At 44.3% G+C, this 16276-nt stretch overlaps 1 protein-coding gene across 1 annotated transcript in view; it reads right to left on the bottom strand.

Moving 5' to 3' along the window:
- LOC115151654 (glutamate receptor ionotropic, NMDA 3A-like) overlaps positions 1–906 on the bottom strand; it is a 100618-nt gene extending 99712 nt beyond the window's left edge. Inside the window, exon 1 of the mRNA XM_029695775.1 lies at positions 829–906. Coding sequence (XP_029551635.1) covers positions 829–894 — 66 coding nt within the window. The 5' untranslated portion in view covers positions 895–906. The remainder of the gene's footprint in view (positions 1–828) is intronic.
- Positions 907–16276: the final 15370 nt, after the last annotated feature.

Genomic DNA, 16276 nt, shown 5'->3' on the forward strand with positions numbered 1-16276 from the left:
TAAAAATAAATTGTCATATGTAAAAGTGTAGAAGGCTAATCTAGGTTTTAGATGAAAACAAACAAATACTCTGCCTTCGGATGACGCCTCTTGTGTTGCAATAATATACTGATTAGCTGTAGCTCGTTTCATGTCACCAAGAAGATTCATATAGGGCGAATCAATAACCATTACTAGTGAGTCTGCGGTGGACAACAGCATTTCACACAGCACAATGAGCACATAATCACATTATGGCCCAAATGCAAACATATACATTGGCAATGTATTCTGCTCACTTATAAATGAGAAACGAATTGCTTCAGGACGGAATGGAAAGTATAGCCTATGATGGAAATAATGTCTGGATTAGAACCAGTGCGCTCCGGCACAGTGCTCTACCGCGACAGACCTTGTACGTGACCAGTTCAACAATTGCACCTACCTCTGAATAAAATCTCCCTTGAAAACGAAATGTCAGATTCAGAGGGAAAATGTCATATTATAAGCACCAAAACCCTGACACTGGGGGTAGAAATCGAAAAAGGCAAGTTGGGGAGACAAAAGAGTGGCTACTCGGCATAAGACTACTGCAACTGTATTCACGTGCTCTTTTCACAATATATATATATCCACACATGTATTATATAAAGCTAGATCTCCAGAAAACCCTGTTAACTGCACATACTTCCCCTTGTTTTCGATTGGGGGGTGAAAGCAGCGCGACACTTTTTGCGCACAGTGGCACACCATAACGCACAGATAGACATATGAATTGCCAAAGCTACCTGACAACAAACACTGTATAGACAACTTAATCTGTGACATAACTGCATGTAAATGCGTTACCTGTGTTTTCAGAGGCTCTCCGTGTTCAATGATGCTTATAAAAGGTATTTCCAAAAATGAAGCCATAAATTCCACTTGTACGATCTCTTCCTGGGTCTGGGGGAAGGCGAGCACAGCGGAGACCCCCTGAACAACGATAGCCTGACAAACACACCTGAAAAGGGACTCGGGGTCTCCTTTTGCTGGCTCTTGGGGAACCACTTCCAGGCTCAGGTTGAAAGGTAGAAAGTTGTCCCCAGTTTGAGCGAGACCGGCGAGGGCGCGGTTCAGGGCAGCCTGCACCCTGGCCGTCTGGCGGGTGGGCAGAAGGGCACCAAGGCGCACGGTGTTTCCTATCTGCGCCAGAATGTGACACGGCTGGGGATGGAGGTGACAAGGGTCGATGTAGAACTGTAGAATGACTTGGAATCCGAAGTAAAAGTATGCCAATAATCTTGAGAAGATTAAATTCATCCTGCTGCGCTCTCAAACAGAATGAGGTATTGTCAGAAGATAGCATTGCTTGCCTTATTTCCTTCTTCCCTTTTTCTTTGCTGTATGGTCCTTTATTCCTTTTGTTGACGATGATATGACCAGTGATCTACAGATGGAGTTACATTGAGAATGTGTGACTAGAAGGGGAGGGGGTGCACGATGGAAAGGCGGCGATACCACTGGACTGTCATCCTCGGAGAACACTAGCGGAACAGCAGTTGTGAGGCAGGAGTATTGGAAGGGTTATTGGCAAATGAAGACACCTACGTGTTGCCAACATGAAAACAATGCTAACATTTGTTTATTTCGAACTTGCACTTTTTTTTACTTACTAGCTTTAGTAAAAATTGAAACCACCTCATTAAATAACTCTCATTAATCAGATGTATAACAGCCTTTGTGAAAAAGATTTGGGGTGGCATTCATTTAATACATCTCAACCTAAAACTGTTGCTCTCAATTCCAAATGTATTTACACCAATACATCCGGGCATCAAAGCTCGTGCTCAGGATACATTTTTTTAATGAATGTCCAAAAAGAGGTGTGACACTCCTGAGAGTGAGCAAGTGATTGGACCAAAAAGCGGAATTGCGCAGGCGTCGGATGACTTGGCACGCGCAGAGGACACGGGTAAATAAATCTCCATGGTAAATCGGCTTTTAAACCCAGGATAAAATACAGTCTCAGCTGGAGAGAGGCCAAACTAACTTTGGGAAACTGCACTTAATCAACCTGAACAGTTCCTTTGAGTTGTTTTATTTGTTACCGCCAAGTCATGGTTTGGAGTCTGTGGGTTATGAGTGTCTTGAAATAAAAGCACAATCTGAACGCATCCTATGGAACTGATTTTGATATAGCTATACATGCGTGTCAATGTGTGTGTAATTACATATAACACACCAGGTAGGCTATAACAGGTGCACTTACAATGTAATTACGATTTGAAGTTCGACCTTTATAGTCAAAAGTTCATTTTGAAATACATTATGAAATAGACATACGTATATCAGCATATCAGCAATAGACTTGATGCACATTATCTAAAAGTCTTCCATCTTATGGAAGTGGCGAAAAAGTTCTAGCAGCACTATTGGTCTATCATCTATGTGACTGTAATTTGGTTATGATAAGCAACACATATTTATGTGGATTTCTTTGTGAGGCGTTCTTGAACAGTTAATATCATGGTGCTCAAAACAACGATTTCTGGTACTGAATGAATGCAGACAAGGCGCTGTAAACAAACATTCCAGAAAATCAAATATTCAGACCATGTTAATTACTACCAGCCAATACCAGCACCAATTAAAAACCTTGTGTAGATATACAGATAGGCCTACTGAATGAACCCTTTTGACATTTCACTATAAGAATATTGGCCCACCAATTGGCATGAATTTTAGTAGATTTATTTATATTTAACCAATAAGGTCATTAACCAGAATAGCTTACTGATACTACCGTAACATTGTCAGTGGCTAAAAAAGAGGGTTGTTTGGTTTACATAGGCCTCCCGTGGGATTACTGGGAATAAAATATATTTAACAAAAACCTTCAAACTCTGATTTTTACAATTGTTTATTTTTCAGCATTATAATTTCCAAACACAATCAACCAAGACGTGTTAAAAAGTTCTGTCACTAACCACGTTTCCATCCAGTCATTTCATGCAGATGAATTATTTATCTGGCTGATGGAAACATTAAATGCCGGTAGAATTGTATAAATGCTGACAGACAATTTGCTTGTTTGACATAGTGAGATCTTTTTATGGAAGTTAAATTAATTATGCGAGAAATTACGGTGGAAACGTCTTTATGTGCAAATATTGATCTAGCCTAATAACCATCATATCGAAGTAAACTTGGAGTCACGTGATGATATGTTGCGTGGTATATGGAGCCAGATAGCTGCCAAAAGGTTGAATGTACATATCGTTAGGATTGTAAGAAAATCCCTGCATAAAACATGAAACGTAAACGTGACATTTTATCTGTGAACATACAAACACCATGTTACGATTACAGACTAACATTTTAGGCTTGAACAAATCTTGTGTTGCAATTCTGACATACAATAATACCTTTCAGAGTTTTGGCAGTTTCATCTCACCAACAAACAAAAAACATACACCAAACGGCCTGTGAGGAGTGCTACACTAACAAGCATAACACAGTATAAAAAAATTCGTAAGTCAGGGAAACTGGAAATAGGTATCCTGCACGTTTTCAAGTTTTCAAGTTAAAAGATGGCTTCGACAGATATTTTTTATTTATTTTATTTCACCTTTATTTAACCAGGTAGGCAAGTTGAGAACAAGTTCTCATTTACAATTGCGACCTGGCCAAGATAAAGCAAAGCAGTTCGACAACATACAAAAACACAGAGTTACACATGGAGTAAAACAACATACAATCAATGATGCAGTAGAAAAAAATAAGATATACAATATATATACAATGTGAGCAAATGATGTGAGATGAGGGAGGTAAAGGCAAAAAAAGGCCATGGTGGCAAAGTAAATAAAGTATAGCAAGTAAAACACTGGAATGGTAGATTTGTAGTTTGCAGCTCTGCTTCTAGCTCCTATGAATCGTTGCAGTATTTTGTTTTTGTGTGTATTATTTCTTACATTATTAGCCCAGATTTTTTTGTGTTATTACATACAGCCGAAAATAACTTTTGGATATCAGAGTGGCGGTAACTCACCAGCATTACAACCAGGAATACAACTCTCCCGAATTGGATCCTTTGTTCGTATCCCAAGGGCAATTTAACTTATTCCAGAGGCTGCTCCAAAACACCGCCGGCGGAGAAGAGGTATTCAGAGTGGACTTCTAGTCCGACTCAGGAGACAACATCCACCGCTTCGGATTATATTACTCGCTAATGTTCAGTCTCTGGATAATAAAGTAGACAAGCTCAGGCCGAGAATCTCCTTTCAGAGAGACATCAGGGATTGTAACATACTCTGTTTCACGTAAACATGGCTCTCTTGGGATATACAGTCCTCGTCCATACAGCCAGCTGAGTTCTCAGTACATCACGCCGACAGGAATAAAGAACTCTCCAGGAACAAGAAAGGCTGGGGTGTATGTTTAATGATTAACTACTCAAATGCTCACCGTATTACTTCCCAAGAGAATTCTCTTCGGTTATAGTAACAGCTGTGTATATTCCCCCTCAAGCCGATACCACGATAGCCCTCAAAGAATTACACTGGACTTTATGCAAACTGGAAACCACATATCCCGAGGCCGCATTTATTGTAGCTGGGGATTTTAACAAATCAAATCTGAGGAAAACGCTACCGAAGTTCTATGAAAACAGTGACTGTAGTACTCCCCCTGAGAAAACGTTGGACCACTGCTACTCAACTTTTTCGAAATGCCTACAAGGCCCTCCCCCACCCTCCCTTCAGCAAATCTGATTATGACTCCATTTTGCTCCTCCCCTTGTCACGTCCTGGCCAGTATAAGGTTAATTGTTTTGTAGTTTGGTCAGGACGTGGCAGAGGGTATTTGTTTTATGTGGTTCAGGGTGGTGTGTTTTGTTAAAAGGTTGATTGATTTAGTAATTTCGTGTGTTGGTTTATGTTTAGGTATTTCTATGTGGAGTCTAGTGAGTGTATGTCTATGTTTGGTTAATTGGAGTTGGGACTCTCAGTTGAAGGCAGGTGTTGTCTATCTGCCTTTGATTGAGAGTCCCATATAGTAGGGTGTGTTTGTGTTTGGTATTTGTGGGTGATTGTTCTGTGTTGAGCCTTAGGCTTTGCCAGACTGTTTGTTGTTCGTTTGTTAGTTCTCGTGTTTTTGTTATTTTTGTATTCAGTTTTTTTAAAATAAATAATCATTTAAGATGAGCATACACATACCTGCTGCGTTTTGGTCCTCCTTCACCGACGACAACCGTGACAGAATCACCCACCAAAATTGGACCAAGCAGCAGAGGAGGGAGCAGACGGATTTCGAGTTGGACTGGCGGGAGAAGTGGACTTGGGAGGAAGTTCTGGACGGGGCCGGACCTGGGCACCAGGCTGGGGAGTATCGCCGCCCGCAGTGGGAAATTGAGGCAGCCAAGGCGGAGAGGCGGAGGTACGAGGCCATGGACGCGCTGAGGGAGAAGCACGAGAGGCACCCCCAATACATTTTTTGGGGGGGCACACGGATAGTTTGGCTAGGCGAAGGAAGAGCCGGAAGCCAGCTACCCGTGGTTATATGGAGGAGCGTATTGGGTGGAGAGCGCTATGTTTCGCTGAGAAGCGCACTATCTCACCCATACGCACGCACAGTCCGGTGCGAGTTATTCCAGCCCCTCGCAGGTGCCATGCTAGAGCGGGCATCCAGCCTGGTAGGAGGATGCCTGCGCAGCGCATCTGGTCGCCGGTACGCCTCCGAGGACCAGGCTACCCAACTCCCGCTCTACGCACGGCTACCATCAGGCCCCTGCACAGCCCAGTCTGCCCTGTACGAGCACCCCGCTTGTACAGGGCTACTAGTTCCATCCAGCCAAGGCGGGTTGTGCAGGAGGTAAGATCTAGACCGGCTGTGCGCCTCCATAGCCCTGGGTTTCCAGCTCCTGTCTCTCGTGCGGACCCGGAAGTGCGTCAACCCAGTCCGACTCGTCCTGTTCCCGCTCCCCGCACTAGCCTTCAAGTGCGTAAACCCCGCACCGCCAGTCAACAGTCGTCGGAGCTGCCCGCGAGTCAACAGTCGTCGGAGCTGCCCGCGAGTCAACAGTCGTCGGAGCTGCCCGCCAGTCAACAGTCGTCGGAGCTGCCCGCCAGTCAACAGTCGTCGGAGCTGCCCGCCAGTCAACAGTCGTCGGAGCTGCCCGCCAGTCAACAGTCGTCGGAGCTGCCCGCCAGTCAACAGTCGCCGGAGTGGCCAGACTGCGCTGAACTGCCGGAGTGGCCAGACTGCGCTGAACTGCCAGAGGGGCCAGACTGCCCTGAACTGCCGGAGTGGCCAGACTGCCCTGAACTGCCAGAGGGGCCAGACTGCCCTGAACTGCCGGAGTGGCCAGACTGCCCTGAACTGCCGGAGTGGCCAGACTGCCCTGATCTGCCGGAGTGGCCAGACTGCCCTGATCTGCCGGAGTGGCCAGACTGCCCTGATCTGCCGGAGTGGCCAGACTGCCCTGATCTGCCGGAGTGGCCAGACTGCCCTGATCTGCCGGAGTGGCCAGACTGCCCTGAACTGCCGGAGTGGCCAGACTGCCCCGAACTGCCGGAGTGGCCAGACTGCCCTGAACTGCCGGAGTGGCCAGACTGTCCCGAGTTGCCAGACTGCCCAGACTGTCCCGAGTTGCCAGACTGTCCCGAGTTGCCAGACTGCCCAGACTGTCCCGAGCTGCCAGACTGCCCAGACTGTCCCGAGCTGCCAGACTGCCCAGACTGTCCCGAGCTGCCAGACTGCCCAGACTGTCCCGAGCTGCCAGACTGCCCAGACAGCCTGGAACGGCCTGAGCCGGAGCCACCTCCAGAAATAGGTGGGTTGGGGAGGGGGGGTGTAGCACAGTGCCGTCATTGACGGCAGCCACCCTCCCTTCCCTCCCTTTAGAAAAGGGGAATTTTGCTTTTGGTGTTGCTTGGGGTTATTTTTGTTAAGGTGCTTCCGGGGTAGCACCTTTAAGGGGGGGGGGGGTACTGTCACGTCCTGGCCAGTATAAGGTTAATTGTTTTGTAGTTTGGTCAGGACGTGGCAGAGGGTATTTTTTTTATGTGGTTCAGGGTGGTGTGTTTTGTTAAAAGGTTGATTGATTTAGTCATTTCGGGTGTTGGTTTATGTTTAGGTATTTCTATGTGGAGTCTAGTGAGTGTATGTCTATGTTTGGTTAATTGGGGTTGGGACTCTCAGTTGAAGGCAGGTGTTGTCTATCTGCCTTTGATTGAGAGTCCCATATAGTAGGGTGTGTTTGTGTTTGGTATTTGTGGGTGATTGTTCTGTGTTGAGCCTTAGGCTTTGCCAGACTGTTTGTTGTTCGTTTGTTAGTTCTCGTGTTTTTGTTATTTTTGTATTCAGTTTTTTGAAAATAAATAATCATTTAAGATGAGCATACACATACCTGCTGCGTTTTGGTCCTCCTTCACCGACGACAACCGTGACACCCCTTCTATAGGCAGAAACTCAAACAGGAAGTACCCGTGCTAAGGTCTATTCAATGCTGGTCTGACCAATCGTAATCCATTTACATTTACATTTACGTCATTTAGCAGACGCTCTTATCCAGAGTGACTTACAAATTGGTGCATTCACCTTATGATAATCCATGCTTCAAGATTGTTTTGATCACGCGGACTGGGATATGTTCCAGGTACACTCTGAGAATAACATTGACGAATACACGGATACGGTGACTGAGTTAATCAGGAAGTTTATAGGAGATGTTGTACCCACTGTGACTATTAAAACCTACCCAAACCAGAAACCGTGGATAGATGGCATCATTTGTGCAAAACTAAAAGTGCAAACCACCGCATTTAACCAAGGCAAGGTGACTGGGAATATGGCCGAATACAGTGTAGTTATTCCCTCCTCCGTAAGGCAATCAAACAGGAAACACGTCAGTACAGAGACAAAGTGGAGTCGCAATTCAACGGCTCAGACACGAGACGTATGTGAAAGGGTCTACAGACATTCATGGACCACAAAGGGAAAATCAGCCACGTCATGGACACCAACATCTTGCTTCCGGACAAGCTAAACACCTTCTTCGCCCGCTTTGAGGATAACACAGTGGCCATTGTGAGCAAGACATTTTAAGCTTGTTAACCCTCGCAAGGCTGCCGGCCCAGACGGCATCCCTAGTTGCGTCCTCAGAGCATGCGCATACCAGCTGGCTGGAGTGTTTACAGACATATTCAATCTCTCCCTATCCCAGTCTGCTGTCCCCACTTGCTTCAAGATGTCAACCATTGTTCCTGTACCCAAGAAAGCAAAGGTAACTGAACTAAATGACTACTGGCCCGTAGCACACACTTCTGTCATCATGAAGTGCTTTGAGAGGCTAGTTAAGGATCATATCACCTCTATCTTACCTGACACCCTAGACGCACTTCAATTTGCTTACCGCCCCAATAGATCCACAGACGATGCAATCACCATCGCACTGCACACTGCCGATCCCATCTGGACAAGAGGAATACCTATGTAAGAATGCTGTTCATTGACTATAGCTCAGCATTTACCACCATAGTACCCTCCAAGCTCATCATTAAGCTTGGGGCCCTGAGTCTGAATCCTGCCCTGTGCAACTGGGTCCTGGACTTCCTGACGGGCTGCCCCCAGGTGGTGAAGGTAGGAAAAAACACCTACACTTTGCTGATCCTCAACACCGGGGCCCCACAAGGGTGTGTGCTCAGCCCCCTCCTGTACTCTATGTTCACCCATGACTGCGTGGCCACGCAAGCCTCCAAGGAGGTGAGGACCCTGGGAGAGTGGTGCCAGGAAAACAATCTCTCACTCAATGTCAACAAAACAAAGGAGCGGATCGTGGACTTCAGGAAACATAAGAGGGAGCACGCCCCTATCCACATCGATGGGACCGCAGTGGAGAAGGTGGAAAGTAGGGATGCACAATATATCGGTGAAAATATCGGAATCGGACGATATTAGCTAAAAATGAGAACATCGGTATCGTCCCAATGTCTAGTTTAACGCCGATGTGCAAAACCCATGTCAAAGCTGACGTGCATACCTATATAACGTTAGGTACATGACATAATGGCGCCACGTAAGATTTTGTGCTACACGTGCAACACAGCATTCTTAACCTAGCCCACAATGTCTGCTGTGTGGATCGAGCAGTCAACAAGTCGAGCAGACATTTGAAAGAGCAAGACAACTCAAAGGCAAAATCCATTAACGCCAAGATAATGGAATTCATTGCCCTTGACAATCAACCGTTCTCTGTCATGGGTGATGTTGGCTTTCGCTGACTGGTCGAGCAGCGGTACACACTACCAAGTGCGCTATTTTACAGATGTTGCCCTATCTGAGTTACACACGTCACTGGTATTAGCTTCACGACTGACATTTGGACCAGCGATATCAGCCCCATGAGCATGCTGAGTCTGACAGCACAGTGGGTCGTCGAGGATTTCGTAATGAGGAAAGTCATATTGCATGCTCATGAATATGCTGGTTGTCATACCGCTGCTGCCATTTCAATGGCATTTGAGAACATGTTTGAAACTTGGAAACATGAACACACTAGCTAGCTCCATTCGAACAACTGACCCGAGAAATAAGCTCATCAACTGCGCCTGCAGCAGACGTGATACCCTCTCAGGGCATTGAAACGCCTGCTCAACAAAACTGTCGACACAGGCTGTGAACAAGCGATTCGGTGGCATGCTCTCTTTACTGTGTTGCCACCATACTCAATGCTATGTACAAGGACCGCTACTTCGATGCAGACAAGAAACAGGGTTTACGTGAAATGTTACATACAAAGCTGGACAAGATGGAAACGGACAGAGACAGTGCGCACCGAGGAAGAGAGGCCACGGACAGACAGCGGAAACTTCACTGCTTGACATGCCTGAAATCCTGGTTGAGAATGAAATGACTGAACAAATGAACAACGAAACAGCACAGCATGTAAGTGAAAGAAATAGGTTTTGATTATGTTTCACTCGTAATGGAGACATACGTAAATGCCAACAAAATAACTTTTTGGTCAGTGTGGTGTATGTGTGTGTGTAACCTTTGTGATTAAGCTAAGCACAATGATTAAGCTAATATACCCACACAGTAGGTACCAAGTCCTTTTATTATTTTAATTGAGCTTTTATTTAACTAGGCATGTCAGTTAAGAACAAATTATTATTTACAATGACGGCCTACCCCTGTCAAACCTGAATGATACTGGGCCAATTGTGCGCCGCCCTATGAGACTCCCAATCACGGCCGGATGCGATACAGCCTGGATTCGAACCAGTGACTGTAGTGACGCCTCTTGCACTGAGATGCAGTGCCTTAGACCGCTGTGTCCATGTGTGTAAGTCTCCTGAGGAGGAATAGGCACTGTTGTGCCCTCTTCACGACTGTCTTGGTGTGTTTGGACCATGAGAGTTTGTTGTTGATGTGGACACCAAGGAACTTGAAGCTATCAACCTGCTCCACAACAGCCCTGTCGATGAGAATCGGGACATGCTCGGTCCTCCTTTTCCTGTAGTCCACGATCATCTTCTTTGTCTTGATCACGTTGAGGGAGAGGTTGTTGTCCTGGCACCACACTGCCAAGTCTCTGACCTCCTACCTATAGTCTCATCATTGTCGATGATCAGGCGATCACTGTTGTGTCATCTGCAAACTTAATGATAGTGTTGGAGTCGTGCGTGGCCATGCAGTCATGAGTGAACAGGGAGTACATGAGGAGACTGAGCACGCACCCCTAAGGGGCCCTCGTGTTGAGGATCAGCGTGGCGGATGTGTTGTTACCTACCCTTACCATCTGGGGGCGGCCCGTCAGGATGTCCAGGATCCAGTTGCAGAGGGAGGTGTTTAGTCCCAGGGTCCTTAGCTTAGTGATGAACTTTGAGGGCATTATGATGTTGAACGCTTAGCTGTAGTCAATGAATAGCATTCTCACATAGGTGTTCCTTTTGTCCAGGTGGGAAAGGGCAGTGTGGAGTGCAATAGAGATTGCATCATTTGTGGATCTGTTGGGGCGGTATGCAAATTGGAGTGGAGTACACATCCTGATAATCCATCTGGCCCTGCGGCCTTGTGAATGTTGACCTGTTTAATGGTCTTACTCACATCGGCTACAGAGAGCGTGATCACACAGTCGTCCGGAACAGCTGATGCTCTCATGCATGTTTCCGTGTTACTTGCCTCGAAGCGAGCATAGAAGTAATTTAGCTTGTCTGCTAGGCTCCAGTCACTGGGCAACTCGCGGCTGTGCTTCCCTTTGTAGTCTGTAATAGTTTGCAAGCCCTACCACGTCCGACAATCGTTGGAGCCAGCGTACATGTTGTACGATTCAATCTTAGTCCTGTATTGATGCTTTGCCTGTTGGATGGTTCGTCGGAGGGCATAGTGGATTTCTTATAAGCTTCAAGGTTAGAGTCCAGCTCCTTTACCCTTTAGTACAGATGTTGCCTGTAATCCATAGCTTCTGGTTGGGGTATGTACGTACAGTCACTGTGGGGACAACATCATCAATGCACTTATTGATGAAGCCAGTGACTGATGTGGTTTACTCCTCAATGCCATCGAAAGAATCCCAAAACATATTCCAGTCTGTGTGAGGAAAACAGTCCTGTAGCGTAGCATCCACGTCATCTGTTGACTTCCGTATTTAGCGAGTCACTGGTACTTCCTGCTTTAGTTTTTTTGTAAGCAGGAATAAGGAGGATAGAATTATGGTCAGATTTGCCAAATGGAGGGCGAGGGAGAGCTTTGTACGTGTCTCTGTGTGTGAAGTAAAGGTGGTCTAGAGTTTTTTCCCCCCCTCTGGTTGCACATTTAACATGCGGGTAGAAATTAGGTAAAACGGATTAAGTTTCCCTGCATTGAAGTCCCCGGCCACTAGGAGTGCCATCTCTGGATGAGCGTTTTCCTGTTTGCTTATGGATATATACAGCTCATTGAGTACAGTCTAAGTGCCACCATTGGTTTGTGGTGGTAAATAGACAGCTACAAAGAATATAGATGCAAACTCTCTTGATAAATAGTGTGGTCTACAGCTTATCATGAGAAACTCTAAGTCAGGCAAGCAAAACCTCTAGACTTGCTTAGATTTTGTGAGACATATTACAGTTTTTAAATGTTCCGTTGGTAGGATATATGTTCTCTTAGTTAGTCTATTTTATTAACAAATGATTGTACGTTGGCTAATAGGACGAATGGTAAAGGCAGACTACCCACTCGCCGTTGAAATGAACAAGGGAGAGGTTAAATGTAGGCTAAGTCTGGCATAAGCTTATTTCCACACTTTACAATAACTGTAGTGGCCTTAGGTAGTCTCCATATAGGCTATTCCCTCCATTGCGACACTGCTGCCCAGTTGAAGGGCTTGTGATTGCCATACAGCACCACAACACGCGTCTTCGGAAAAGCACCCCTGAGCCTCAGAAGATGCCCTTCTGGAGGCATGCAGCCATATAGTCATTATACCCTAATGTAGGCCTATTTGCCTACTAGCCAAATAAAGTACAGAGCATGAACGATTCGTGCAACTCATCATTCCAACAGATTTGAACATTTAATTCATCCTTCATTCAGTTCAGTCAATCAGTATGTCATCCATTCTGTCATTTGTCTGAGTTGCAATAGGAACTAAATCAAAGAGAATAGAACAGTCTTATACATTTGTTTATTTAAATCCATGTGTGTATTCAAAATTATCTAAATTCTCCAAAGTTCTTTAGCCAATCACTTTAATAATTCAGTGTTTAATTTAGGCCTATACAAATACAAAAATAGTCCCTCAACTTGTAGGCATTGCAATTTAGGCTCTCATTTTGGGAACTGGTGTCTTGCGGAATAATTTTAGAACTCTATTTGTGTTTTATAACTGTTTTTATTATAGGCCCCTTAAAAAGAGACCCTAGCTTACAGGCCTCTAAATATAGTCTCTATATACATGTTAAACAAAATAGTTGAAGAAGCACATGCAGTGACTGATAGGGAAAACAGATCTGTCAATAAGAATAGGCAGTAGATAGTCTTGACCATTTGGGACCCCTTGTCTATTTCGCTCAGAACAGGTTATAGCCATGACTTAATCAATATTTTGTTTTGTCTCATTTATTAATATGGATATAGCCTCTGCGTGATGGGGTTGTGCAAGGTAAATGGCTATAACAAGCCTAAATACAGAGTGGAATTCACTAATACAACAGTCAAAAGGCCTAATACAAGGCCTACAGTCCGTGCTCAGAAATACTGGAAAAAGGGTGATTCATTAGGTTACATGATCACCACAGTAGCCCCACACAGCTATAAAAATAAATGCAATTATATGGCCATTAAATAACACACAACAGCATCGCATATTTAGATGGTGGTATAGGCCTAGCCTAAATCATATTTACTTTCTATTTTGCAGCTCTGGCATTTATTCTAGACAAGGCTCTTCTGTGTCTTTATAGTATCATTCTCACACAAGTCAGTTGCTGAAGGCCCAAGTCTATACTACGCCATCTACTGCTATAATGTCGTCATCGAATGCCGTTCTAAAACAAGCTCTAGACTTTTATTTTGGAAATGAAACCAGAAGCTGCAAAGAAACTCTAACATCTGCGCTATAGTTGCTTGATTGACTAGCTAACTTCAACTAGCTATGCTCGGTTCATGTTCTTTGCAGATGCCACATTCCTGACAAAAGTTTGTACATACAAAAAAGATCTGTAACCGAGTAAAAGGAGACGTAAAGTAAGAATTGAACATGTAAATGTTAATTCATAGTCGTAACATAGGGTTTACAGATCTAATTTAACAGTTATGTTTCATGTTTCACTCATGTCTTTTCTTATGATCCTAACAATTTACGTATGGATTTTCTTACGATCCTAACGATACGTACGTTCAATCTTTTGGTAGCTATCTGGCTCCATAGTGGTCCTCCCACTACCACTCGAGAAGCAGTTTATTAGGCTGCAGATGAAATAAATTATGATGAACTTTACAGGGTGGTGAATATGCTGGCGAACATGCAAGGTGATGAGCTTGATGCTCCTTTCCAATAAATACTGAGGGTCATATTCTGGTGACATGCTTGGCTGCTGTTTGATAAATACAAATAATATCGCTCTTATCCATAATAATCTCATAATGTATAGCAAGCTGTTGGCTAGAGCGCACATGCCAAGACCAGAGTGGGCACATTCACTATATAACACAACAGTTTTTATGACAAAACCATCAGTAGAGCTGAAAATGTGGTGGAAACCCATTTAACTTGTAGTTTTCACTCTACACAAGAGAATTTAACCGCAAAAGTAATTTTTATGTGCACCACATCATCGCGCACAACCTTTTATTTGCAAAAAGCCAGTTTGATGGAAACATCTCTGGTGGGAAAATGAGCATATTGTTTTATGCAGATTTGAGAATATTGGCCTGAAAAACTCTCGCAAATTGGATGGAAACCTAGCTAGTGGCTAGGTTTTGGAGGGCTTGCAACTAATTGTTTCTCCCTAGAATACATCTGTTACTCACGGTTTAAAAATGTGTGTCTACCTTTTCTTCCCAACTGAGGAGAACAATTGACATTTCTTGCATTACTTAATGCTTAATTTACACAAGTGGCATATTAATTGGCTTTTTAATTCAAACACTGTGCTGGGGAATATGTTCAAAAGCTTGCTAAGAGGAACGACTGGTGAGGCTTCCCTCTGCTCCGCACGGGTAAACGTGTGTGTCCCTCTTTCCCAGCAGTCAGTTTTCTGCCTTTCATTTACAGCAGGAAGCCCCAAGCCGTCTGTTGAGGTGGGCATTTGTGAGGCACAGATAATAGCTTGAAGTGTCTCTAGATATCAATCTGTCTACCTGGAACTCCCTCTACAGCGTTAAATTAAAAAGGAGCTGGAGTGTGAAATGTAGTTTTTGACAACAAATTAAACGCACCCCTGGTTTACATGGATTAGTGAGAGAGGGGTGGGGGGGATATGTTGAAACAGGTCACCTCCTTAGGCAATATGAGGCGGTCTATTTACTTGTGTGTTAACCCTGAAGAAAAACAGCAGATCCACTAGGCCGTTTGCTCAATCCACCTGTAAATGTGCAACACTGGAGAGCGTATCATTACAATCTCTCAATTGCTAAAGTACTGGCTGAATACTCAATGACAACATATGGAGAGATCAAGAACGCTGATACTTTAGTATGACGTTAACATTTACAGTGTGGGTATTGTATGCCAACAACAATAAAGACCTTTATCTGAGTATCAGTGGTATTTGTGAGACATTTAGAGGATGTTACACACAATCCAGTTTGAGCCCTGTAACTCATTTTCTGAGAAGAAAGTCAACTCTGCAAATCCAAGAGAGAAATTGGGCCTCTAGATTTTACCCAAAACGAAAGAAACCTACTTAATCTACCTAACCCAGACCATAATGACCTGGAATTAAATCGAACACTGATTAAAGCCAATCCAGGCCCTTTGCCTTGAAGAGAATTCTGAACTAAAATGTAGTAAAATAAGGTAGACTATATATAACTTTGAAGAAGAGAATTAGACATTCAGATCTAACGGTAGCTCGTTAAGGTACTTCTCTCTTGCATTAACCAACTATTACCCCTTCCCTTGAACTTGCATTCCGATTTAATTTCTCCAATTTCACAAGTCTCTGTGAGATTGACTGCAGAAGTTGGACATAAATTTCACATCACTGGAAGCCCAACACATTTCCTGCTTGAGAACCAGCAAGAAAAACTTCATCAAGCTGCTAGAAACATGGCTAATTCCCTAAAGTGAGACTGCACAACTACGCAGCTGTTAAATCTGGTTTGCCCAATCAATCCTACATGGGAATAATGCATCACTATGGAATCTTTCGCTTCAACTGCGATCCCCACCCAAGCGATGGAAAAGGCAGACAATGCTCAGACCCATTAGTTACTGCTGGCACCTCTGTCAGCGAAGCACCCCCACCCAACACAAACACACACACACCCTCCTACACCCCATACAACTACCCATGGCCTATTCTCCTGGAGGTACTATTGATAAGCACCCAATATCAAGTGCCTTGTGATTACATCCTAGTTAATCTCTTTTTTTTTTTTTGCTCATTCTTTAAATGAAAACTAGAAGGTATCTGAAAATTGTAAATGATTGCTAAGGTGATGTTTTATGGTGCACTGTACAACACAAAAACCTCCCAGTACTCACTGGATGAACACTAAGGGAGAGAGCTTTGAATAACTAACCATATAATGTCATATCTGGAAGGGGCTTTAGAGAAAGAGTCTATAGCAGTGGAGGCTGGTGGGAGAAACTATAGGAGGACAGGCT

This window comes from Salmo trutta, chromosome 17 (genome assembly GCF_901001165.1).
Source record: "Salmo trutta chromosome 17, fSalTru1.1, whole genome shotgun sequence".
NCBI classification, from domain to species: domain Eukaryota; kingdom Metazoa; phylum Chordata; class Actinopteri; order Salmoniformes; family Salmonidae; genus Salmo; species Salmo trutta.